The 27621-nt window shown below is 36.4% G+C and overlaps 1 protein-coding gene across 27 annotated transcripts in view; it reads left to right on the top strand.

The window, feature by feature from the left end:
* The window catches only part of PPFIBP2 (PPFIA binding protein 2), a 112759-nt gene that overhangs the window by 47162 nt on the left and 37976 nt on the right, over positions 1 to 27621 (top strand). For 14 of the 27 annotated variants that reach the window (XM_080592262.1, XM_080592270.1, XM_080592251.1 and 11 more), the window contains 2 exons: positions 14729 to 14821; positions 19227 to 19340. In XM_080592262.1, the coding sequence (XP_080448388.1) occupies positions 14729 to 14821; positions 19227 to 19340 (207 nt within the window). Of the gene's footprint in view, positions 1 to 4815; positions 4923 to 6387; positions 7223 to 7317; positions 7337 to 14728; positions 14822 to 18814; positions 18875 to 19030; positions 19050 to 19069; positions 19341 to 23695; positions 23821 to 23906; positions 24144 to 25087; positions 25452 to 27394; positions 27418 to 27621 lie in introns of those variants that run through there. The other 13 variants (XM_080592259.1, XM_080592264.1, XM_080592263.1 and 10 more) reach the window with 13 other exon arrangements.

Raw genomic sequence — 27621 nt, 5'->3', positions numbered from 1 at the left:
TTCTTACGGTGGTCCTAAAATAATTTTAAACATGAGTGAAAGCCTCATTTCCATGATTGCAAAACATGATCTTCCTTCCAATGGAATGTCTGTATTTAATTTAAGCTGCTTCACTGTGTAGCTTTTTATACTGACCCTTAAAATACTGGTTCTTGAAAACTCATTAGTATTTCCCTGCTTATAGGTTTTTTTTGTTTGTTTTTTTCTCAGAAGCTTAATTCTGAAAATCTTTCTAAATGTTCTAAATTTGTGGAAGCAGGAAGAGGAAAAGATAGGATACAGTAGTAGAGGAACATGTAGTAATTTGATGAAATGACGTCATTTGCCTTATGATACACGCTGTGCTTTGTCTCATTTCATGCTGTTTTTGCTGTGATAAAAACAGACTTGTTAGCAGGAGTAGGATAAATTTCTTAGACTTGATTGTCCCTTATTCATGATTAATATTCAGAAGATTGTTTCCACTGTCTGTTAAAATCAAGGATGTCTTTCCTCCAGTGTGTTCACAGGGACTTGGATTAAAATAGTGAACCCCAGTTCATAATTCTGGCTTGGTGTAATTTATGGTGTAAAAACGCATTTTAGGCATGTGTTAAAGTGCTCTGCTGAAACATAATCACTAGTCTCTTCACTTCTGTCTAGGACTCATTTTAGAGTTATCTGCCTAGAACACAGGCGGAAAATGACTGCAATACAGGGCACACGAATGCTTTTATAAAGAAGGGGTATAATAGTAACATCCTCTGCTAGTTTAAAAAAAAAAATCATACTTGCTTGCAAACAATTGTGGTTACAAGAAGTTCTTAGAAGCACTGTATAAATATTTAATTGGAATGTAAGATATTGCTGCTAAAAACAGAAGTATTAAATGCATGCATCAGTAGAACTCCTCAGTAACAGCTGAGTGGGAAGAGAATATGTTCTGAGCAATGCCAGTTAAAGCCAGTACATTTATCTCCTGGTAGATTTGACTGCAGGACTCATCTGTTGAGAGGCACGATGGAGCTATATATAACTGAATCTTCCCATTACCGAGTGGTATTAGCACATGTTAAATTGAAAATGTACCAGCAAAGCCTGCTTGGGACAGTGTAGAAAAGCAGTCATTCTGTATACATTCATATTTATTTTGCCAGCTTGAAATATTGGATGGATATGTTTACTGAGCAGTAGTCCAAGTCGTAATTTGAATGATCCAGTCCTCTGCTGTGCTCCAGCTCTTTTTCAATCACTTGATGATGCAAGGAAGCCCTGAACTGGAAGATCTTGTCCTCTCAGAGTTCCCAAAGCATGTTAGAGCAATTCACAGCACACAGGAAGCAGCAGTGTCCTTCATATGTCCAGCGATTTATGCATACTAGAGAACGCCTTGGAGTCAGTGGAAAGGGGGGTGCACATGGCTCGCATGGAATTTATCTAAACCAGGATGATTATTATTATTTTATTTTTAACATTCTATCGTTGTTTGTGAGCCAGCCTTATGCTCTCTGACAGTGACTGCTCTCCATAGTAGATGTTTAGCAGAGGTAGGAAAGTTTTCTCTGCATGAACTAAAACAAGATTAAAATAGCTTTGCAGTCAGTAGGGCTGGTTTAGGTCGATTTCTTAAAATGACATGGTGGGGTTAGTTTTCTGCAATTTCTTGCGCCCATGTAATGACCAATAATACTGAACAGAGCCAACTTTTGATTGAAGTGATTGAACAGTGTTATGGCCGTAGGCTTAGAGTGCTCGTGGAAAAAAGGTGGTATTCCTGTTATAATAGCAAGGCCTATTTTTATATGTTAAGTTTTCCAAGATTTCAAGGTAGCCTGATAACATATTGTGAAGTTCAGCCCTTGGGGGCAATCATCACCTACGTGAGCTATGCACACATTGGTATTGTCAGAGGTATTAGGGATCTACTCCGTTGGAAGCCATGATTGTATACAGAAATTGCATATTAGCCTTCAAAAGGATGAATGCGATTTATTCATATTATCTAGAACTCCATTTGTGTAGGACTCCTTTGGCTGCTGACATCAGTGCCTTTGCACTAAGCAGCTGAGTATCATGTTTGCCTTTTCTTTTGTGTCTAATGTTATGGATGGTGACTGTTTTACATTGCACGTTATATTCTGTCATTTAATTTCCAGCTTCATTGTTTTTCATTATTTGAAATGCGATACACTGCATTAATTTAACAAATATTAACATATAAATGTAAATGCTATGAAGTACCTAATGTTCTAAGTGTAGCTAGAGGTAACATCTGAAAATGCTTTCCATCAAATAATTAACAGAGGATTGGTAAGAGACAATTATTTAACTAAACAATTGTGATAACAGATAAGATATAAGGTAATATCCATGTAAAGAACCTAGGGGTAAAAGTTTCTTTTTAAAAGTCCTGTATTGATTTTGAAGGATTATTTGAACATTAGATGAAGGAAGGACATAATCTTGAAGTATTTCTGTATGTAACCTTTATTCAGATTTCACAAAATTTTAGTAAGTTTACATTTTGCAAATGAGATATTATCATTAATGACAAAGATAGCAATAATATACTTCACAACAAAAGTACTTCATGCTCTTTTTGAAATAGTATGCTAATAATGGTAGTAAAAGTAGTTAACTATACTTATTTAAAATATGACTAAACATTTTCAGGTTTCATGATCTTTCAGGAATGAAACAAATTATAGTTATTTTAGACTTTGCGTATATAAAATAGCATACAGTATGATGGCATGTTACTCAGCTGTGTAGGTAGATAAGCGTGTGCTTTGTTTTCCTGAATTAATGAAATGCTTAAGAAGAAAATAATTAAGCTCTTATTTGTCTATTGATTATCAGGAATAAGGAATGCAAGGATTTATCTGCAGCTTATTCTGCTTTGGTTTATTAATGATTTTTTCCATTCTGAAATTTAAACGTCTGGGAAACTTAAATATAGGTTATACTGGAAGAGGCAAAATGTTACCTGGTAATGTTGATGCGTGTACAGTTATTTGGTAAATAACCTGCTTCAAATATTTCATATACTGATTTAGTGCAAATTTAATAATTTCGGGAGTGCATTGAAACTTTTCAGGCTGAAAACTAGACCTCAATTATTGTAATTGTTGTGTGGTAAAATTTGAATACATTTCTATAAATATTTTCTTTATGTGCCAATGTATCCCTTTCTTGACTGTAGCAATTTGTTAGGGAGGTATGGGCCAGGTAGTGTTCACAGTGATTTTACTGTCCTACTATGTAAAAAAAATATTTTCTAGTTTTTAGGCCAAAACATAGTACTCAGGTTTCTTACTATCCACATTTTTCATGCAAAGTTATAGTTATTCTAGAGCTTGGGCTGGAAAAAGTATTTCAGCATACGGCAAAAAATGTTTGCAACTGCCAAGAATGTGCAAATGTCTGTGAGTGAACTAATAAACAGCAACTTCATCAAGGTATTGGTAATGCTGCCTTTATGCAAGCCAAGGAAAGACAGATTATTATTATTTGAGCAATAACCAGAAAAGATAAGTGATGTCATACTGCACGCGGATGGGAATGACTCCAAACATGTCTGCACCTGTTTGAAGTATTACTTTTTTTTTTTCCTCTCCCTTCTCCTCCGAATATGCAACAATAATGGCTTGAAAATAATGGCCATCTAATTATGATTTATTTTTCTAAAATACAGATTTTAATCTGATTTAAACCATTTGTATTGAGTGCATTTTATGCTGGGAGAGGAATATTTATTCATGTGTCTATGTAAAATTATTCCTAGTCTTTCCCAGGATGGTGTTTTGTTGTTGTTGTGTTGTTTTTTTTTGTTGTTGTTGTTGTTAGTTTGCTTTATTTCATTGCGGTGTTGTTTTTTAATTATCACAAGTAAAGCAAATATGTTCATATACAAAATGCAGTAGTTGTTTGTTTACTTGCTTGCTTTCCTTTTTTTCAAAGATTCTTATCTTCCTCTGTCCCTTAGGCATTATCAGTTCATCATGATTAAGACTCTTAAGACTCAGGAAGTGCTTCATCTAGATTTCTGAAGCCATTCCTCACCGTGTAAAAAGGATTTCCAGTGCTATTGTCTTTTTCACAAATGGTCTGAATTTCTTTTCACATGTATTCTTGTGCAGGTTTATTTTCATTTTTTTTCTGTCTGTCTTCACTCTCAAGTTCTCACATTTTTCTGCAGTATGAGAATAACAGGTGTATGAATTGGCATTTTGAGGAATTTTTTCCTGGATAAAATCTGGTCCTAATCCCTTTGTTTCCAAGGCAGTTCAGACATTAGGATTGGGAAGAGCCCAGAGTGATGGATGAAGGAAAAGCTTAATGATAATTCCTGGGAGTGAGTAGCTAGATCATTCTCTCTCCTTGGGGTGTCATATGAGCATGGTGGTATTGGGGGATATTGGTGATACTGGGGGGATTATTTTTTATTTTTTATTTTGGTTTGGCTTCAGTTCTCCATTGAATTAGACATTAGTGCTCAGTGAAGAACTATGTATAAACATCGATTTCCTTCTCCCACTTTTTTTTTTAAACACAGTGGTAACCCAATGAAGCAATCTTCACATTGCAACATATTTTCCATATTTTCACACTGCCCAGAGGAAAAAAAAAAAAAAAAAAGAACTGTTTTTCCAGAGAAATGGGAAAATATTCTAAGTGAATCTGGGGCAATCGATTTGCATTCAGTTGGTGCCTAAAACTTTTCCAGGCCAAAGCTCAAGCAGAACATAAAGTTCAGCATGCAGGTGACAGGCTAAAAGTGAACACGTGGAACACGTGACTGTCTGGAATGTGTGTTGTCAACATTCATAGCTGATAAGATGCAGAAAATTCAGCCACATTTACCTTTTAATCAGGAAGAACGACTGTAACAAAATCAAGTGCCTTTGCATGAAATCCAGGACAAATGACAAGGGGAAAAGAAGGTATGTTTGTCATTTAAAATGCTTTTAATAGGAGAAATCGATGTTCACCTAATTGCAGATGCTACACTGAGGCACCAAAAGTGGAATAATACAATTTTCTTTTAGTTTTTATTTTTTTAATTAAAAACAAAATCATTAAAAGATGGTGTGTGTTGGAACATTTTAAGGGAGTATGATCCTCCCCTTCCCTAAATAAACCTGAAATAAATCTTACAGCCTCTGTTTTGAAATGGATGAAATAAGGAACTTGAGACTCTAGTGGTGCTGATATGGGATATGCAGAGATCTGAGATAGTTTGATGCGTTTGCTATTCTCTGTAATCAGGTAACTAGTTTTCTAGGGAAAAAAAAAAAAAGGTTTAATCTGTAGGGAGTTATGTTTTAATCTCAAGAGAACCCCCATTCAGTCTTCAGTTTGTCAGCTGTGAGAGACAGTATCACAGATAGAGAATGTACTATATCGAGAGCATCTTAAATAATTTTTAAGATTTTTTTTCAACGCAAAATAGACAATATACTAAGGCTTTTGCCAGGTGACATGAACTATTCAAGAAAGAGCTTATCTCATCAACATTAATACAGTATAAAAACTTCTACAACCAATGTAGAGTAAGTACGTTCTATGTACAGAGCAACCCGAGTTCTCTGCAGATGTTGTCTTGTGGTATGCTTCTCTTTTGGAAACAGATATTTCTTTTACCTTCTTATGTTTAGTGGTGATTTTAGTTATATTAGCACTTTTAAAAGACCTGTAGTGATATTTTTTTGAAGTATTTTCATATTTTTCCTGCCATGTGACTTCATGTGTTTATTACCATATAACATATAACCATATGTTACTTAAAGAAGGCTGGTAGTCTAGGTTTATATCCATCCCTGCTTGTGACTTGGAAGATCCTAAAAAGATATGCATCAGGTAAAAAAGATCATGAATGGCTGAAACAGTAAAACCCCATATACCTTGCAGAAACCTCCACAGTTTGGAGAGTGGATATATAGGTAAGTGTGACAGGTCCTTTTAATAACTGTTTTTCAGGGCATTATACAGTTTCAGACTTTGAGTTCTTTGCATATAGCATTAGAATGATGGGCAGCCTTGACAATGGCTCTTCCAAATTCTTGTACTTTTTCTTAAACGAGAGAATGTGTTTGGCTGTAGGAACTGAGGAAAATGTGGAGCTAAGTAAATGTTCTGAGATCATCACGAAAATCCTATGGGGACAGCTGCATTTTAGTCTTAATAGGCATTGCCTAATCCGTTGTCTTCATATATGGAACAATCAGATGTACAGTTTAAGACCAAACAAAGTTGGAAACTGGAGTTTATTGGGAAAAAATAGAACATAATCATAACTACTGTGTGGAGGCACTAGAGGACACCGCAGTAACAGGGAGTACTTTTAAACTTCCCTGCTTTGCTGGAGTTTTGCTTTGCATATGCATTTATTATCCTGGTGTTCAAGTTTGAAACATTGCCATGCTATGAGACTTCAGCTTCAGCAGATAAAAATCTTAGAAGGGTACCGTCGTCTTTTGTTAAGATGGAAAACTGCCTCTCTGGCAGTGTTTATGGAATAATTAACTTATCCACAGGATCGTCCTTGAATTCCTTCTCTTTTATAATGTTTTTTGTGAGGACAGGCAAGTAATTCAAAGAGCAGAACTTATTTTTAGTTTTAGTCTGGGCCTGAAATAAACCAAGAAGTCTGAGTCGTGTTACGATAAACAGGGAGTAAAACAGAGACAGGAAATAGGGGGTCTTTGGTAATGAGTTCCAGCCTCTCTTGAAACAGAAAGCCAGGGAAAGCATTACTTGAAAATAGTTTCTCAGTGACAGCTTAATAATTTTAGCTTGTTATTCAACATTAAAAGAGAACAGTTTCTGCAGATTTATACTGTTCTTGAAAGATCTTTTTTAAATATCATTTAGCAAGTTATATTTTTGATGTTTTTAGAGTTACGTTGTTCTCGTTGCTAACCGATCTGCTGTTTAAAAAAACCAGATGTTTGGGGGAGAGTCTGAAGTTTATACAGTTGTGCGTTGTATATACATCTGTGAGAAGCATTTGGGATAAGACTGGGACAGAGGCAGTAGATTTAGCTTGAAATGCGAACATACATTCAAGACTTCAGAAGCTGAGGGGTTGAAAGGGGAAGAAGTCACAGCTATATCCTGTAGAACAAAGCAGTGCGCTTGTTTCCAAAAGTTTCTTTTAACCCTGGGAATGTGACTGCTGAGATGGGCCCAAAGCATGGATGGTGAGATTGATATTTACAAGCACTTCACGTGGCTAAAGAGGGTAAGTGGTTTGCTGTGCTTTGTTTTGTCTTTGTAAATGCATGTTAGCAAAGCGAAGTCAGAATTCTGAGCTTTGCAGAAGGAAACGCGTTGGGTGCCTCAGACGTAAAATATTGTAAGTTCCTTTATGAGAAATGAATTGGAGACGCTTCATGCAGGAGGGGGAGGCATGCAGGAGGAGGGCGGGAGGGGGGAGAATCAGCTGTCTTTGTCTTTAAAAGTGAAACCCTAGAATCAAACTTTGAACAAATGGCAATAGATTCTAGTAAGTGCTTATGCTTTCCTGAGATTATAATACAACAAAGTATATCCTACATGACAATGTATGGCAAAAAATGAGAATACATTGTTTACGACTTTGTAGTTTAAAATTAAGATGTATTTGCACTGGTTCTTCACTTAATTCTTCATTGAGGTAATTGTATGTGACTTTTTAGGATGCCTTTGTTTTGGATAAAAATGGTTGTACATTTTTCCTGCTCACATTTCTCTTATTAAAATATGTTTTTTTTTTAAAGGCAGTGCTATTAAAATCCTAATTTTGTGCTAAACGTGAATGTGAACATGAATTAACTGCATAATATAATGAGATTGTTTTTGTCTTCCTGTAAAAGAAAAACAAGGTTTGTGCAGTTATCTGATCACCTTAGAAAAATCCCTTAGTTTTTGTCAGCTTGTAGATTTTATACATTCTAACTATTTATTTCTCAGTTTTTGAAAAATGCATGAGTGGGATGAGAATAGATCTTTCACAATATACTGTTTTTTTGTTTGTTTGTTTATTTGTTTTTAATTACAATATTGATTTAATTGTATGTCGTGTAAGGAGCACATCTCATTATACCTTTAAAAAACTATTTTTAACCTATGTGTACTTTTACTGGAAATTGTACGCACGATATTTATGTTAGTGCTTCTGTATGGCACTAGTTTAAAAACACAGGTATACAAATGAACATGCACTCTTTTTTTGTTTTTACTGAACATGTAAACATGAAATATAGGTAAATACCTATGTGGAATGTGAATAGGAACTTCAATTTGGGTAGCTTCTTGAATGAATATAAAATATTCATGATATGTCAGTCTTTAATAAAAGCTTGAGAATCTTGAAGTTCAGTTAATTTACAAAACATTTGCATCACATTCTCAAAGCTCTTACATTTCTGGCATGTGGATGGGGAGGGGATTAAATGGGGAATGAGTGGGTGAGTGAAGGAGAGGAGGCAACAGGAAGTACGTTTGGTAACATTAGACTGTTAGTTTAACCTGTGCTCTGTGCAGTTAAAGCTAGATAACTCTTTAGTGGTCTTTGAGATCACGTTAACTTGTTATTTAAATGATATTTTGAGTATGGTATGTCTGTTGCCCCTGCTTCTTGGTTTAATTTCATTTCTAAAATGTAATTTTGCTTAAAAAAAAAAAAAAAGGCTACAGTGTGGTGTTATCAGACTATTGCATTCAGTGTGCGCTGAGAACTACAAAACAATGAGAAAGGGCTCCAAAAAGGTAGCATCAGTGAAGAATGGCTCTTACTGAAATGCTGACCGTTCTGGGGGGTACAAACAACAGAGGGTGTCTTTGGGATGATTTTCAAGTACTGTGTTTAGAAAGGATACCCTGTTCAAACATAGCACAAACTTCTTCAGAAATTAATAATGCCATTACAATGGTTGCACTTAATTCCTTTTCTGTAAGGCACATAAAGGAGAATATCAATATTGCTCCTTTTCCTTGCAGTCTCTTTAAGGGAGTGAGCACATGTGGGGGAATTGCAGAGAAATGAAAAATGATCTTGCATTGTTCCCAGGAGACCTTGAGCAGCGTGCTCCCAAATTCTTTTGATAAGTTATTTAAAAAATAAAATCTAAGTTACTTATTTAATTCTCATATTCAAGAATCCTAGTGTCCCATGTCTGGCACTGACTGGGATAGATTTGGGGCCCCGCAATCATAAACTATTGCTCTTTGGCTGCGAGTGCAAGTATGAGTACCCTCCAGAGTAATGAATGGCACTTAACAGAGAGTAACTGCAACAGACTTCCATAAACCCTTGGTGAAGTACACCAAAGTTGGTTCCAATTTCATCATAAGAAGTCACTTCAGAGACCAGGATCGGTTTTGATGTTGCAGTTAGTTGGTTAAGCCACATTTTCCCACATGTATCTGTGCCTTGGACTGGATTAGGACAGCAAACAAACAATTATAAAAAATCATGAGACCCAGGCAGGGGGAAATGAAGGACACAGATGATATTTTCAGATGCTTAGAACAGAGGATATGGTTTTAAGCAGTAGTCTTGTAACATAACAACAGTAGTATCATGCAGCAGCAGCAGGTACAAGGCAATATTTAGGTCAAATTTAAACAGAGCATCACCACGTTTCAGCTCTTTCCATTAGACTTCCTTGACGTTAAAACGACCTGTGAAAAGTGCTGTGCCAAGAATGCTCATAGGTTATAGATAGAGTGGGCACCAAAAAGTAAGACCAAATAAAGCCAAACAAACAAACAAACAAAAATTTTAGTCTTGTCCCAGTTGTATATGAGGCACAGCTCATGCTTTCATTTGTTCATTTTTTTTTTTTTTACATTTTACTTTTTTCTGTCTTCTGACAGAAAGAAGAATTAATGCTGCCTCTAAGCGTCTCTTAGCAGTCTCTTTCTAGAAGGATATGGAAAAGTTCTTGTGTATATACGGGGCACTATTACCATTACTTTACGACAGGCTGTCAGTCTGTGGGAAGCTGGTGTCATGTTCATTTACGGGGCCTAAGCATGAATCTGTTGCTGTTAAACTTCTGTTGCAAGCTAAAGAACCTAAGGCTCTCACCCCACCTTCCAAATGCTAAATGTGCATCATCTTCAGATTGAGTTTTCTTTGGTTCTCCCAAGGAGCTTGGGTTAAAGGGTTCACATACAATATCCTCTGTGGTGCTGTTGCTTTATCTTCCTTCCATCTGGCCTTAATTGGAACACACTATTCTGAATAAAAATGACGTAACCCCCATTTTGGTTCATGGGCATATAGGTGTAATCACAAGTTACTAAGTTTCATCACAGAAATAAATGCTAGTATTTATGACAAAACAGTATCACGTGCTCTCCAAGAGCATTACAAAACTGGGCTTTTTGAACTGCAGTAGATGAAGTGTAGCAAAATGGAAAATCTCACGTGTCAGGAAAACTTTGCAAGGGTAAGACTTGTCATTTTGAAAGAGATGCCTTCATATGGAATGGAAACGTGATGACTCTTATAGCTTGCTTTGGACTTAAATTTTCAAGTGTGTGCAGCTCTGAGCTGATGGTTGACCTGAGACAGATATACATTAGTGCTATGCTTTTGTTTCTTTTGTTCTGGCTACTGTACATAACCTGTGCTAGCAAGAGGTGAAGCAATCAAGCATATGCTGTATTAATTAAGCTTATGATATTAAGGGTGAACTTCATGACTTCTGTAAGGATATCTTCCTTTAACTAACTTAACTGTCTGGAGGAGAAGTTTTAGCAATGGGAAAAGTTATCCTGATAAAAGTATAAATATTTGGTCAAAATTATTTGATCTTAAGGATCTTTGGGCCCCTTGCTACAGGAAGGACATGGACGTGCTCGAGCGAGTCCAGAGAAGGGCGACCAAGCTGGTGAGGGGTCTGGAGAACAAGTCTTACGAGGAGCGGCTGAGGGAGCTGGGCTTGTTCAGCCTGGAGAAGAGGAGGCTCAGGGGCGACCTTATCGCTCTCTACAGTTACCTTAAAGGAGGCTGTAAAGAGGTGGGGGTTGGTCTGTTCTCCTACGTGCCTGGTGACAGGACGAGGGGGAATGGGCGAAAGTTGCGACAGGGGAGTTTTAGGTTGGATGTTAGGAAGTACTTCTTTACCGAAAGGGTTATTAAGCATTGGAACGGGCTGCCCAGGGAGGTGGTGGAGTCACCATCCCTGGAGGTCTTTAAAAGACGTTTAGATGTAGAGCTTAGCGATATGGTTTAGTGGAGTACTTAGTGTTAGGTCGGAGGTTGGACTCGATGATCTTGAGGTCTCTTCCAACCTAGAAATCTGTGATACTGTGACTGCGTGAATTTACCTAGCTTTGCCTGTACTTAATTGCAGACTATATGTTGTTAGCTCTTTCAGATTGACTGCCACTTTCACTTCATCAACAACGAACAATGACAAGCAGAAAAATCCTGTTGTTGCTTTCATAATTGCCTTCAGATGAAAGGCAAGAATTGCAGATCCAGAAATCATGTTCCAGCCACCTCTCCCTCCTCAAGTATGCTGAGTGAATGTACATACATTCAGATGGGTGTGTATTTCAGGTAGCACTAGGATGCCAAGAGATTAAATTTGTATTGTATCCATAGATAGATGCTAAAATAAAATTGTTTACTGTGTAGGCTTCTCACTCACCACTATACAATAGCAAATATTGTGACTCATAACTTCAATTCTGGTGACCCAAAACAGTAATCAAAACTTGGGAAGTTTGTATTCTTCTAAATATTATCAACTCCAGAGAGACTGGAAAAAGTCCATAGTGTACATTTTTCTTGTATTGAAATATAATATTGCAGTCTGTGTGCTGTTAGTAGTTTGTGGTAAACTGGCTGGTTGAACTCTGCTGGCCATATTCCTCTTCTCAGCTTCTAAACTGCAACAAAAGACAATACATCATGTATGTCCCTAATCTTTCCCATTAATGCAAGTACTATAGTTGCCACAGGCATCTGATTCAATTATCAGTGGAACTGAAAGTGATTCATGTGATTCTGAATAAGAAGGGAGGAGGGTTTTGACGTAATCTCTTTCTAAGAGGCGGGTGACTTGTTGAAAAAGCTTACAAATCACCAGTCTAACTGACTGCCAGATTTCTTCTCCCAGCTCCTTCCTCCTCCATAGCCCAATATGAGATACATGCCTTAGTGATAAATTTTTGTGTAACAGTTTGCTGATGAACTTCAGAAGTTGGTGGGCTTTGTTTTAAAATCAGCTGTGTTGGAGTATCTTGGAGATGAAACTAACACACAAAGAGAACATAAATTGGCCTATGTTCAATTTTATTACCTTGCATATGTGCTTGCTGTAAGGGGCTTACTTTTACAGACTATGCAGATTCAAGTTTTGTTTCAGAAACCTCTGAACAGAACATCAGTACATAAACTCTAAACAATAGTTGCTCAGTTCTGGCAATGTGCTACATTCTTAATTGTCTCCCGTTAAAATAACATGCAAGGAAACGAAAATTCCTTGCTTACTGGACTCTCCTGTCTGAGAAGACTTGAAAATCAAGCTAGCTAGCTGAATTGCTCAAATATGTCTTCCCTTTCTTGCCATACCCTTTCATATTTTTGCTAATTATCCTCATTTTAACATAAAGCTGTTGAATCATACTCTGAAGTCTGATATTTTTTGTATCATATTCTGGAGGAATATTTAAGCCTTTTTCTCTGAATAGTACTCTGTAATGACTGGATCACCTAAGTGATACTTACACGCTCATATTTTCAGCTTGTGTTAATATTATGTCCAAATTAGATTAAAGGGAACATTTTCAAGAGAGATCTGGATACTAAAGATGAATAAGAAGCTGAAGTTTCTTTTTTTTTTTTTAAGAACTGGGAGAAACGGTTTTGAATTATTTGAGGAAATACTTTGCATTTATATCAGATGTAATCTGATTGTCATTAAACTATATCCAAGTTCTCTTAGAGTGTAATACAGGTGATTCAAGAAATTGCTTTGCAGCTGTCTTAGGCAAAGCATGTATGGTATACACTTGACTTTTCATCTGCAGCACTACTACCATCCTAACTGTTCCAGCCACCTTTCCTTCTACTTCTTTACTAAGTTATCAGAAATTATTTTTTTTGACATCTCTCCCATTGTTTCATTACAAGAAATATAATTAATACATTTAACTTATAGGTTGTGGAGCTCGGGTAATGATTTTTAGTCTTTAAGGCTACATCTTCTGAAGTAACATATTTGTCTGTGGCAAATCTTGTTGATTCAGCCTTTTGGTTCATGTGGTTACGTGAGTCTAGTGTTCATTGTTTGTCATCTCTTACACTAACTCGTTGCTCTCTGGTCTTACAACTTCAGTGCTACGGATTCCATATTAAGTTCCTGCTGATACATGTGATACCTAACTATACTCAGTTTCATCTCAGTACAGTCTTTCACAACTGCAGCGTGCACTCCAACCATCCACAGATGGTCTTGGTTCATATTACATTGTTTTATCTTGTCTTAATGCATGCCACAAAGACTTCCCAAGTCTTAAACAACTGCTGTGTGTCAATCAGCCACTTTTTTTAGCAGGCCATTTTCTGTGTACTGTACTTATCTGAGCGGTCTCTGGCTGACCTTTTGCCAGGGTTGGGTTTTTTTGTTTGTTTGTTTTCCACTTCTCCTTGTCCACATGGGTGTGATTCACTAGGTCTTATATGGGTATTGAGTGTTGAACTTCCTACAGAGGATACTTCACAGTCAGTCAGTGCTGCAGACATCACCAGGGGTTATACGTTTGGTAAATGTGAGTGTAGTAAAGTGTCTGTCTTATTTGTGATTTGATGTTGAATTAATTCTTAGTTACTGATTATATAAAATGTTAACTGTGTTTTGCAGTGATGACAAGTTGCTTTTGTTAAAATATATTGGCAGCAATTTAACTCACAGTGTTTGTAAGGGAAGGGGGGAGGTGGTTACACAAGTGGTTACAGGCATATTTCTTAAGTCTGGCATAGAAAATTGCAAATGACAGCAGCATAAAGGGTGCAAACAAAGACTACCTGACTGGGCAGTCTTCATCCTTAGCTTTTGTTACTAGGAGAATCTTCTCCTGCCTAGTAGTGTGCTGTTGTTCCCTGAACTTGGTGTTCTGTGTTCAGAAAAGTGCTCACCTACCATTGTGTGCGACGTCAGAGACATTGGGAAGGCCTGTGGGCTGTCCATTGGGAAAACCATTTAATGATATGGAGGGAAGTTTTAGCTCTAATGTAGCTGCCAAGGTTAAAGATTTCTGATCTAAAAGACTTTGCTCTTCAAGTGGAATAGTAGCCCAAGCAGACTGGCTGATGCTTTGATTGAGGATGCATAGCTGAGGTCAAAGGATTATCTAGGTGGACATACAGAAATAAATCTTGTTTACTTATGAGGATTCCTTATTTTCATTATACTACAAAAGTTAATAAGGAATGACCTTTAAAATCATATAGTTCATGTTTTTGCCTTGTTAAGCTGGCATCTCCCAGTGAAGTGATAAGTTGCTAGCAAATATCAAATCTATTCCTATACAATTACTGATTTTTGGAAATGAGAAAGTATTCAAAATCCAGCTAAAAACCACACGTACAAAAGGTTTAATACATACAAAATAAACAGCTTTGTTCTGTAGACATACTTTTTGCATGTATTTTGCATTATAACAACCACGCTGTATCAATTTTATTAACTATTTCTTGAAATTTTAATATTAACTGTAAAAGTTCTTACAGCACTTTTCTCCCCAGTCACAGGTGAATCATCATTCATCTACTAATAATGAAACCTATCAAGAAAGATTGGCACGATTAGAAGGTGATAAAGAGTCTCTCATACTGCAGGTATGTTTTAAAGAGAATATTGTCTATGTAGTTGATATTCATTGAATAAAAGGTGAAGTAAAAGAGTATATTCTGTGGGGAAAAAAAAGTTAGCAGGTCATGAAATGTAACTGATAGTTAATCAGGAATTAATTTATGATTTTTATAATCCATATGGTTGGTCTAATGGTGCAATAACTGGGTGTGGGAGTGGGGAATAACAGCTACGGTAAGAATGATGATTAAGGAACTTCAGAGTGATGTTATTATTGTTGTTATTATTTCTCCAAGATAGTAATGTACTGGTAATAGTTTTCATTCTAGGTTTACCAGATTTTGCCAGTTACTTTCTAGATTCTGCATGACACTGTTTTTAATGAACTGAAAGACTGAAGAATAAGGGGAAAACTATGCTGTTGTGTTTCAAGATAACATACTCATTCCTTACTTTCTTCTCCATTGAAGTCATTAAACTTCTGTTAGCAAATGTGTATTGCAAAAATTTTATCATTCCACTGAGTGATCTATTTCTATGTGCTACCATTTATAAGGATGGATAGGTTGTAACAATATGGGAAGCTGTTTAGCATCTTGAGACCAGGGATTCAAAAGCTAGATGATGCTTATACCACCATATAGCTTCAGACCGATAGTTTGGTTATTATTGGGATGTGGAAGACTTGAAAGTCTCAGAAACAAAAATGAGAAATTAAAAGTTTTTCATAAATCGTAAGTGGGTAGAACTAATATTTTCCCTGCTTGTATATTGGACTGAAGTTGCTTTACATCATCAAAAAGCTTAAGGAGGGGGAGGTAAAGTCAAATCAAATCCTGAGTGGGAAAAAAAAACAATAATATTCTGTTTGGAACTTAAATGTTCATGTGTTTCAAATTTTCATTTTCTAATAGGAGATTAGAAGTTGGTTGAGACAGCATCACAACTTTAATAAATAAATAATAAATAAATAATATTATTAAACAATATTTTATTCTAAATAATTATTTATTTATCAATAATATTAATTTACACATTAATGAAGCTGTTATTAACTGTAGCATGTTGATTCTATTAATGAGATTCTATTAATGATAGCACACAGCTTTTCACACAGTATGTTCATTTCTCACACTTGTACAAATGTGCACTCATAATTGGAGCAACAATTAGAAGACTAAACCCACTCAGAACTTCACTCAGAAGCACAGGGTTGTACCAATGTACCTGTTTCTTTGTCCTGAAGGGGTCCTTTGTATCATCACATATGTTTATAGTCCTATAATCCTTGTCTGTGTATAGAAGGGGCTGTCCTCCTGGATGTGGTTTGAGCCATACAGATGGTTGCTGATGGTCATTTTGCACTGGTGGTCTTCTACAGGTTTGGCAGAATTGTGGTGTTAGAAATGTGTCGGTTCTTGCAGATTTAATAGGACCACTAGTCTCCAAAAGCACTAGAGGCAACTTAGAGGCAACTTCTCATTATGTACTTTCCCTGTCTCTTCATGTTGATTTTTAGTAACTATTTCTTCATCCACACAAATAGATATTTATACAATACAGCTACCCAAACTCACAAAGAAGAGGCTTTTATGACATGGTTCAGGGTCCTGCCTGCGGTTTTCCCTCAAAACGAATGGATTAAAATCAGATGTAGAAACTTCTCTTTTGCCTTTTACCTACATTGCAACCCTATCAAGAGATGTAGTCAATATTTGTTCTAATGTATTTTCCTATTGCACTGCACACTATTGCAGTAGAACACCAAAACCCCCAGTCAAATAACATAGATGAAAGCCTTGGTCAGCAGGTGATCAACAACAAAAATAAGAAGATGCCAAGATCCAGAGCTGGGGATTGGTCCTGGGCAACCTGCTCTAGGTGGCCCTGCTTGAGCAGAGGGGTTGGACAAGATGGCCTCCAGAGGTCATCCTCCTTTCCCACCTCATCCATCCTGTGATTCTTTTAGAACCTCGTTTATACCAGTTCTGCACATTCTGTCTATGCGGTCAAATATGAGGAACGTAAGCAAGCCCCATCTTGAGGTTACGTTGGCCTTAGAGAGTCTGTTGGTGCAAACCCTGCTCTTGGGTGTGATCATTGATTGGCATGAAAGATGAAAGTGATTGGAGACAGAGCACTTCTGCACAGTGGCTTACAGTCTGTTGTAACAGCAACTGTGGTCCACAGCTATAATCTGTGGGGAATACAAAGCTGGGAGAGCTCCAGTCTTGCTGCAGAAGAAGCCATACCAAGGCAACTTTACAGGTGCCTCTCACACACTGTTTCTCCCAAGACTAACTCAAACAGGGGACCTTGAAACCTACTTCTACTGTTCAGTATGTGGTGGAGACTGGAAATGCTACAGCATCCACGATACTGTCTTAGAGCTCAGTGCCTGTGTATAGGAGCTAATGTACTTACTGTTTAGGGTTTTTCTTTTTTTCCACAAAGGTCTTTTTCCTAAGGTATTTTAAAACATTATACCACTTGATTTGGGGCTATTTTTTCAATATACCTCTCTTACAGATATTTACGGAAAATTTATTCACTAGGGGCTGACTCGTGTTGATGTTGCACTGCTAAGGCAAGATGGACTTGCCAGTGCAGCATATGCTGAGGTTATACTCTGTGTGCAGCTTACGGATTCCTAGAAGAGTCTGGCAGATGTGATCTTAAACGGAGGGGAAAATATGAGCTCAAAGTAGCTAATGTGCCTCTCAACCTAATAATTGGAATCTTCAGCACAGTGCTTCTAAAGCTGCTAAACTTTTACTAAATGCCTTTGCAGGTCACAGTTAATATACAGAGTTTTCCTTATAGGTTACAATACTGGTTGGAACTTAACCTGACCCTTTAAGTCAAGCACGTTTTCTTGCTCTGGAAAATGTGTCAGACTGAAGAAGGGGCTTCGGTTTATCTTTTTTTCTTGCTTTCTGACCTCTCAGAACCTCTTGTGCACCATCACATACGTAATGGGAGCGAAACAAAAGAGTTGATAAGCAATAGACTTCCTTGTGGGGAGTTCTTTCCACCCTACCAGCTCACATGTGTCTTAGTGTGCTTCTGGCCAAGAGTGGCAAAATGTTGCGATCTCCCTCCACCCACTCCTTCCTGTCATCTCTCATCCTGTGTTCATCTGTGCTTTTCTCAAGGGCCAACTACTTTAAAGGCATAAAAATAAGATACTCTGTTTTTCTTTTTCTGTATTCCTCTCCCAGGCATCCTTGTCATTATGTTTGCAGGTAAAACAAATATGGATCACCCAGTCATTCCCGCTGCAGCTGCCCTGAAGTGAACTCAGTTGTTTGTTGATTCCCTTGGGCTTTAACAATGCTGCTTAACGGGTATGGGTACATCTTAAAGGTTTCACTTCCAAGTACTTTTTTTTTTTTTTTTTAAGTAAAAGTACTCCAGAGTTGGATACGAGAACATAGATAAGCTTTTGTTAACGCGTTTCATTAAAACTGGAGTTTCGAAACCTAAGGTTGCTTTGTTGTTTGAGGTAACATTTTATAGTGTAATCAAGGTTTAGCCTGTGGTGGAAACTACTTTTATATAAATAAACAGCAAAAATTAATCTACAGAGTGTATGTGCTTCTTAACATAGGAATTAACACTTTTTCACATCTTTCTAATGTTATGCTGAGTCTAGGTTCTTGTTGGTTTGTTGGGTTTTTTTTAGAACTTTACAAGCTTTGAGCTTGGCTGCTGGGCTTTTCTTGTTACACATTCAGCAGTCTGTACCACGATTCCTACAGTTCTTTACCAGTACAGCTTATTGTTTCTTTTCCTGGGATTCATTGTCTGTATCTCGCTTCTTTTACTTTCATGTTTTGGCTTGCAAAGCCTGGGAATTTTTCTTGGAATAGAACTTTGTTGCTGCTAAAACATGCCTTTTACTCATTGCATTCCTTACAACTTCAAAACGCTTTATTGATAGGTAAGCTGTTTTTCTGTTCTTGTAAGAAGTAAGGTAATTGGTTGGTTTCCAAATGAACAGTTTTTATCATTTATCCATTTTAGGGAGTTGAATGCCAACAGAACCTGAAATAGTGCATGCTTCAAGACCACTTCAAGTATTTTCAGTATAATATGTTCTTGTTTGGTGCTTTCTAATTGTTGAAACTTGTGCATGAACTGACTCAGGCTACCTAAAAGTATTCTTCCAGCTGTTCTAGAAATGTTCTCTCATTTTAATATTTAAAAAAAAGCAGTCCGAGCGGGGCGGGGGTTGAATGAAAATATTTGTAGGTGAGACTGGAAAACTCTCTATCTCAGTGGAGCAAGTTATGAAAGAGTCTGAAACTACTAAGGACTTTAAAAGAGAACTTGCTGTAGAAATGTGCATTTGGATGTTAATTGTATAATGAAATTCAAACTTATTTACAGTCAGTTCAGTAGCATTGCGCTTCTCTTCTCAAATTACAGGTGAGTGTTCTTACAGACCAGGTGGAAGCTCAAGGAGAGAAAATCCGGGACTTAGAAATCTGTCTTGAGGGACATCAGTTGAAACTGAATGCTACAGAAGAAATGCTTCAACAGGTAAAAATCTGAATTGGAAAGATTTTTACATAATATCCTCCAAAGGAGAGGAGAGTATACATGCTTAGTTTGTCTGCGTGTGTGAGTGCCTTTGGCAAAAAGAGAAAACAGAAAGAATTGCCTCTTTTTATTGTTCTCTTGCTGCTTTGCACTTTTTTTTTTTTAAATAAAAGTTTCTTTGTTTTTCTGTTGCAAAAATGTTTTATTGGCTGGTTACATAACACTGTACGTGGCAGCATGTAAAATGAAACTATTGTGTATTATTTGCACTGTGCTGATGAACTAAATTTGGACATGGCTGAGTAACTGGTTAGACAGGTTAAATGTACCTCATATATGTAGCAGTTACAGAATTGAAAACTTTTATCTAAATATCTTCTATTTTCATATGGCTTTGAAGCTGAACAGTTAGTAAAGTTGAAATGAATTACTGTATCAAGTTAGGTTCTATACAGATTTTTGCTTAATTTCGTTTTCCCCTTGTTTTTGAAAAAAAAAGTACATGGCATTTTTCGTTATCAACAATTTCAGGCTATGTGATTTAATCTATTGGTGCTGTTTCATGACATATATTGAGGAAAAAGGATGAATAATAAGTATCTAATATTTCATGTGGTACTGTACGGATGGTAGGTTAGTGGTCATGAAAGAAATTTCCCTGTGCAGTTTTCTGTTTCTACCAAGAAAAGTTGCTATATATGCAGATAAACTGCTGGTAATACAATGCACAGACATTGAAAATAAATTTGAAACTGTAAATAACCCTTAAAATATAGACCAGAAATTTGCAGGATATATATTGTTCTTGAGGAACATGTATTTCCCCCTTCCAGCCACTGAAATGTTCTGTTATAAACTTAATATTTTAGTCTATGGGAAATATGCAAGTCTTTCAATGAACTATTCATAGCTTTAAATTACACTTATGTTATTCTGAATAAATTTATTTTACTATGAAAAGGATCCATGTACATTTGTATCTAAATGGTAGCGGTTTCCATATGGTGAACTTGTATCCTAAACATCTTTCAGTTAAAACTCTCCAAGTTTCTCAAAATAATAAAAACAAACAAAACAAAACAAAATTGGTCTCACAACTGTTGTAACCCAAAATGTTTCCAACTAGGAAAAGTTTTATTCTATACTTAAATGAAGGGGTGTTTTAGAAAATATAAACAGCAAGCACATCTAGTTTTTCAGTGACATCTGAAGTGAAATTCAAAGAACAGCAACTGTTTATTTAATATTTAAATTATGAAAATCTGTTTTCAAACTTCATGAAGGCATTCATATAGAGTGTAGAAGGTTCCTGTTTTAATGTAAAACTAGGTCGTCTTCGTCAGCAGTTTCCAATGTCCTGTACAAGTGCCCATGACACTTAGTAATGACATGAAAGATATTAATGTTGTCATTGAGATTTTCTAGTCAGAATTATTCTCTGCATCATTCAAGGGCAATCAAGACAGTATTACAGTATTAATTTATTTTTTGCACAAAACTACCTGTTTTGTAATACAAATAAATAAATAATAATCATCCACCTCTATCTGCCTGTATAAATATTCTTGCTTTCCAGAAAGACTTCTATTATTCTCTTGAGGTATATTGTAAATCCAATTTTATTTCTTGGTTCTGCTTGTTTATTTGGAATATATTGAACTACATTGATTCCTACATTTGTGATCTTAAGCTGACAGCTTCTTCTAAATAGAAGATGGAATGAAGAAGATAATTGCCCTATTTTGAGAAATCTTTAATGTGTATTGGTAGAACTAAGCTAACTGCAATATGGATAAGCTTTTTTTTTTTTTTTTTACTTATCTGAGAAGCCATATATGTGAGTACAGCATAAGCCTTGTCTTTTTAATTTTGGGAACTATAAGGAATCTAATTTAATTTTGTGCTTAAAATGCTACAGCAACAACAACAAAAAATGATATGTCTTAAGATAATTTAATGAAATTACTTTAAAAGTTATCTGGTAGTACCACGACAGCAAGGGTATGTAATGCTACCCTGCAAAACAGCTTTTCTGAATCTGTGCTAGCAGAGACTTGTCCACTTTATAAGGGTGTGGTTACTGGCTAAAATCCTTTTGGCTTATGATTTATGCACAGTTGTTTTGAACCCTGCTACAAAGCTATCATGCAAACACTTTTGAAACAGCAGCTAAAATAAACTTTGTTCGAATTACCTAAAAAGGCTGTTCAGCGTTTGGGATGGACATCTTGAATGCTGAATAGTAACAACAGAGATTGCTGCTTCTTTGGAGGAAATTGTGATTCTCTAAGAGGGACCAATATTCCTTAGTCAAAATGTGGGCTTATGGGAAACGTGTTGAGCTCATCTAACAGTTTTCCACTACAAAAAAAGAGAAGGCTTTGTTCTGTTCTTTTGTTCTTTCTGTTCCTGAATATGTGCTTCTACAACTTGTTTTATACTGACTCTGATGCTCACCAGATTTTTTTCTCTATGACTGGGCAGAAAGGAATGGGGGCAGGCTGTGGTTAAAAGGGGATATTTTCTTGCTGGGTTAGTGAATTGAACCAGCTTACAGAAGAGGTTAAGGCATGGCATAACGACAGTGGTGGGCTGCACATTTGACCTAGATGTTTATGAAACCACAGTCAAAGAAAATATGACATGTATGTTTTCATGACATGTGATGCTACTATGTCAAACTCAACATTCTGCTTTTTTAAGGATACTTTTTCCACTACAGACCCTAATTAAGAAAGAACATTGCCTTTGAGGTATTTGCACTGTCTTTAAAATGAAGTAGATCTTTCAAAAACTCATGAAAGTCAATGGCAAAACTTTAGATCTGTCATTAAATATCCTTTTAGTTTGGGCCAAGAAAAATGTTTTCTTGTCCTTCAATCATAGCCAATGGTAAGAGAAAATTTTTTGGGGCATGCCTAGGAGCAAGACCCCAGTTTGGTCTCTCTGAATTGAGTTTTAGTTGTATCTCTGTCTTGCCATTGAGTGTGTAATAGACATGGAAATGCTACCTGTGTGAATAGTTACCTCCCTTGCCCCTTAGTACATTCTAATGAATTTGTCTCAAAAAAAAGAAAACCTCCTAGAATCATCTTAAAAACACAATTTATGTTGTGACAGTCCATTTCTAGTATATCAGCTACTTTAAAATGTGAAATTACAGCTGATTTTAGAGAAAAATGGTGGATATGTGTCTTGCTCTAAATTAATCTGTAGCATTTCTAAGAACTTCCAGTGAATTTTAAGAAAGAAACAATTTTTAAGCCAAGAGGGGATCTTGAACATCTGCTACGTTAGCCTCGGAGGAACTTCCTATCCACATTTGATCAACTTTTGCTTCATTTGTACTGTGAATAAATGTAGAACAGAATTGGAAAGCAAAAGTAGATTTTGCTCTCTCTATATATAGATAAAGTAATTGTCCTAAATTGTCCCATAACAGAAAGCACCAGCCAGCCAGAACGTAAATGCACTGGTGCGATGGAATCAATGTTGTCATTCTTGTCAGTTTGAAAAGGGAATTTTCTACACATTCGGATTTCACTTCCACAGTTCTTTTAAGTGCATTCGGTATAGTAATTATCGCAAGTGAAAATACTTCTTTGCTATTCCTGTGCTGCACTTGATGGATTTAGCAGATACTAGTTGTCATTGAAGCTCTATGGCATAAAGTGTACAGGTTATTTTGCCAATCAAAGCTGTGCCAAAAAGCTGAACTGTGTGGCAGTGACTGTCTTCTACCTGACCTGTACCAAATCCTGAATGTGGTTTGACAGTTTGTTTTTGCCTTCCAGCTTATTTGTGACACGTAGTTGCACTAAGCAATCCAGAGGAATCTTGTCAGCTGGCTGCATTGCATAAGGATTATTGTGTCTTCTGTCGATTAAATTCTGTTGCAAAGTACAAAGTGCTTGGCTTTAGGGTTTTTTTTCTGTCTCAAATACATGGAGACTGAAACACTTGAATGAACAGGAGTGAATTTCTGTGCTTTCCCTCTTTCTGATGTCAGTTTATGGCCAATTTCTACCTGGGCGCGCAGAGCAGGTGAACATGTGCCAGACAACGTCCTTGGTGAGGCACAATGGAGAATCTTCTTTAAAAAAAAATAAAAAATGCAGGGAGGAGCTGTATGAGAGTAGGAACTTGAATCCAATGCAATTTAGCATGTACCTATTCTGGTTTTGCTGTTGTCTTGTTCTCAAGGGAGACGGAATCCTGTCTTGGTTGCACAGTGCAAATCTGGTGTGTATCTGTTTGCTTCTCAGGAACTTTGCTGGCTGGCAAGGTTCATTCCTTCAACTTTCAATTGCCTCAGTTATCTGATCTTAAATGAATTTCAGCACTTGTTTATAACGTGTGGTAACTCCTTGCCAGCAGCTGGCTTACCGTTTCAGAGTTTGAAGTGTGCTCTGTGCTGCTCTGGTTGTAAGGCGTGAGGTTTTCAGAGTGTGCTCTCAAGTTGTGCAGCTTATCTATACAGGTGAGCATTGCACCGCTTTATTATTTTACAGTTATAGGCACATCTGCTTGTCAGACGTATGCAAAGGACCGTTCAATTTGTGAATGCAATGGGAAGTTCTATCCTTTTTGTTGCTTAACTATGTAATGGACAAATGATGAACTGGAGGGCTATAATTCACTTTCTGCTACTGACTTGCACCATTTCATGGAGATTACACACGTACGTTGCTCTCAGCTGTGTTTTCAGTTAAGCAAATATCTTATTTCCACCACAGCTGACACACAGTAGTTGGAAAGTGCAGTCCTCATTTGCGGTGGTTCTTGCTGAATCTTGCTTACCAGGTAGGTCCGTCTGTCTCTGCCCCTCTCTCTCTCTCAGCTACTTTAATGAATATGAAAAGTATGAAGTTTTGGTGTCTTGTATTTTGTAGAGTGCACAAGTGCAAACAAGACCCTAGGGTCTGCTTTTTTTTCCACTTGACTAGAATTTTATTTATGGTTTCTCAAACAGTATATAGCATGATTGTTTCATCTGTTTTGTAGACTGCTAAATATCCTGAAATTTACAGTGCTTAAAACAGATAACCTAGAATAGTGTGGGTGCCCTCTTTCTAAGCTGTTTTCTGTCATGTTAAATTTTATAAGCAGCTTTTTAAGAAATATGTATTTCCAAGCCAACCAAATGTGGAAGTGAGATACAGTGCATGTTTCAGTTTTGCTGGGAATATTGAGAAGCATGATTAAATATTTACAAAGTATACAGAGTGAATTGTAAAAATACAGTTGTGTTTGGAACTAGTTTGGTGTGCATTGATCTGTCTGCCATACATGTATTGTACCTTCTGCATGACTCATCTTTGTAATTATTCTACTCTAAAATAGCATTTTCCTTATTTTTTTAAGGTTAAAAGTTGGTTTTCACAAAAAGGACCTTCAATAAATTAATTTATATTTTTAGTGGATTTTAAATGAAAAAACAAGTAACTTGCTTATACATAAGATTTCTTAGAGTGTGTTCTATTTCTCTTCTATATTTGAGATTTTTTAAAATCCTCCTAAAGCTGCTACAACCCTAATTACCATTTTGCCTCTCTTATATTATCCTTTTTGCTTTAAAACCAATAACATAAATTTGTATTTTCTTTTCTTACAATGGCATATTTATTCTGGCTGGCTTCAAGTTGCATCATACCACTGAAATACACTATAATTTCTCTGTAACAAAATGGGTCACATTCTCTAATGAGCTGTTCGCTGTGAGCATCTGCTTGAAGATGAAAATAATTGCTTCCAGATGTTATCCATTTCAAGAGGGGACATTTACTTAAAACGGCACTTTCTTTCAAAGCAAAAGTTAGACACTCTAGATGCAAGATAAATTGTCAGCTGTTTTAAATCAGTGTAGCTCCATTGAAAACAAACCAGGGATAGTTAGCTATTTTGTCTATTTTAAGGCAAGAGATTTATGCCAGTTTACACTCGCTGAGGATCTGATCCTCCAGCTTCAGAGCAAACTGTAAAATTCTGTTTGACTTGATTAAAAAATGATCTCAGCTGCCTTCATGCTCACTCATACCAGCTAGCACCTTACTCTTCACATGGAGCTGCTGAACACAGAATGAGATTGAGGTATTACTCTCCACTGCACAAGTAAGTGTAATTTAGGAGCCTATTGAAAGAGTAGGGAGTAATACCAGACAGTGTGCTCAAAGGACAGATCTGTTGTTAAAAATGTCTAGATGGATGCTATGCCTTATTAAGAAATCTTCCTGTTGCATCATTGAATGCCATGTCAGTGTCAAAAAAAAAAAAAAAAAAGTTGTGTTAGTTCAACAGTGAATAGAGCCTGTCAGTGAGGCTAAAGTTACCTTATCCTGCTATCCTATCTTGTTTGATGTTAAGTGGCCCTATTTCTATATCGAAGTTCTCATTTATAGCTGTATCTTAATCTGCAGAAATGTGCTGTGTTACCATCTGTATAGAGCCTGTTACAATCTGGGCTGGAGTATGTGCAGGACTGGATCTTGTGTAAATTAATGAAGATGTAGTCCTTTATCCCTGGAACATTGAGGGGTTGTTTATAATTGTAATTTGTAACCACCTCTGTAGAAAGCAGCTAGTACTGGGATTTCATTAGGTGACTGCTTCTTAGAATAGGAATAAAGGAAGTCAATGCATTACCTTTTCCTGATTATTACTTAAATTATTCCATTCAGAGACCAAAAAAATATATATAATAATAATTTTAAAAAACTAAATTTCTGTTTATTCTGCCATCCATACACAAATATCATTGTCAGTGTCAGCAGAGTGGGCACAACACTGGGAATAGTGGGTGGCTTAGATAACTGGTGTTTCGATGCAGATGCAAGTTGAGTGCTATTTCTAATTTAGGCAGTATTCCCCACCAGATGAAAACAATTTACATATAAAGCAGATTTGGGTTCCAAATTAATTTTACCTGTATAATTTTTAAAATAATGTTTGTGGCTTCCTTGGCTCTAAACCATAGTATGCGACATACTCTACAGTTTGTGGAAGAGGGCAAGATGAGAAGAGCATATTGATGGAAAGGGCAGTTTTTGACCTCTCAGTAACATCAGCATAGTTCAAAATATCTATGCTAAATTCAGTTAAGGTATTTCCATGTAATTCAAAGCAGAATCTGCTATAATTCCTCAGTATGTTTCATGGGATGAAAACATCGGTGTGAGTTTGAATTACCATCAAATTTTAAAAAACAGAATACCCATTTTGAAACCGAAGATCTTTGCAAAAAAAAAAAATTAATTAGGCACTTGTAAAGTTAGGTGTTGAATTTTCAGTAGGACTCCTGAAGAATTTTTTCACTTTGAAAATAGAGACGAAGAGACACAACTTTAAATATATTCTGTTAAATTTTTGAAGATTTTTGGCTTTAGCTTTCTTGGAAACTGAAAGATGCAATGAAGGTGAATGATGAATGTTTTCCAAATACAGTGATATCACTCTGTCCAAAGTACGCCTTTCTCTGCAAACTGAAAAATGAGCTTAGGGCACACGAGCAAAAGTCATGGCCAATTGTTTCTAGTTTGGTATTACTCGGTTTAGACATTGCCTTCTAGGTTCCAGTTGGGTCATGTTGCTTCTTTTTCAATGTTGTTCCCTCTACAGTTAGTAGTCTTGAAAAGTTACCAAGTACTACACAGTATAAACTTAAAATACTGTTAAGCATGACTACAGAAATGTTGCTTATCTTTGGTACTGTTTTGGTTAGGGTGCTTGTTCTGTAACATATCCTTTGCTGAATAACATATGATAAAATGTTCTAAAACGTTGCATTATAATACTAAAATGTAGCTTCATCTGATGAATATCTTAGGAAGCAGTCAACTATTCTATAGTGTGTTGTCTGAAGGTCTCTATGTTATTACGTAGGTTTGTGTGTGCTCAGCCTTAGTGTTGTTTTCTGATTTCATGTCTTGTGCAAGGATAAACACTGTGCCAGACATTTTTTTGAAGTGGGGAAGAGGACATTGGTTTAGTGATTAACAAAGGAGAATGTGTAGGTGAAAATAGCTGCAGAACTCAAAACATGCAGTTCAAACAGTTCAAAGTATAGGCAACATAAAGAGAGGTAGAGAAATTTGCTTTCATATGAATTTGCCAATCACTCTGTACTTTTTGAGTTACTTTTTCTGCCTGCAGTGAATGACTACATCAAATCTATCTTTCAGCATTAAATGCTTTTTGCACAGTAAAGTAGTAGTGAATGTGGCTTTTGAAGAAAAGAATCATTTTGCTTTTGTATTGAAAGAATAAACAAAGGGGTAGAGACCTA

The sequence above is a fragment of the Anser brachyrhynchus genome (assembly GCF_964034855.1).
Source record: "Anser brachyrhynchus genome assembly, chromosome: 5".
In the NCBI taxonomy this organism is placed as follows: Eukaryota; Metazoa; Chordata; class Aves; order Anseriformes; family Anatidae; genus Anser; species Anser brachyrhynchus.
This window is presented reverse-complemented; position numbering and strand designations above follow the sequence as displayed.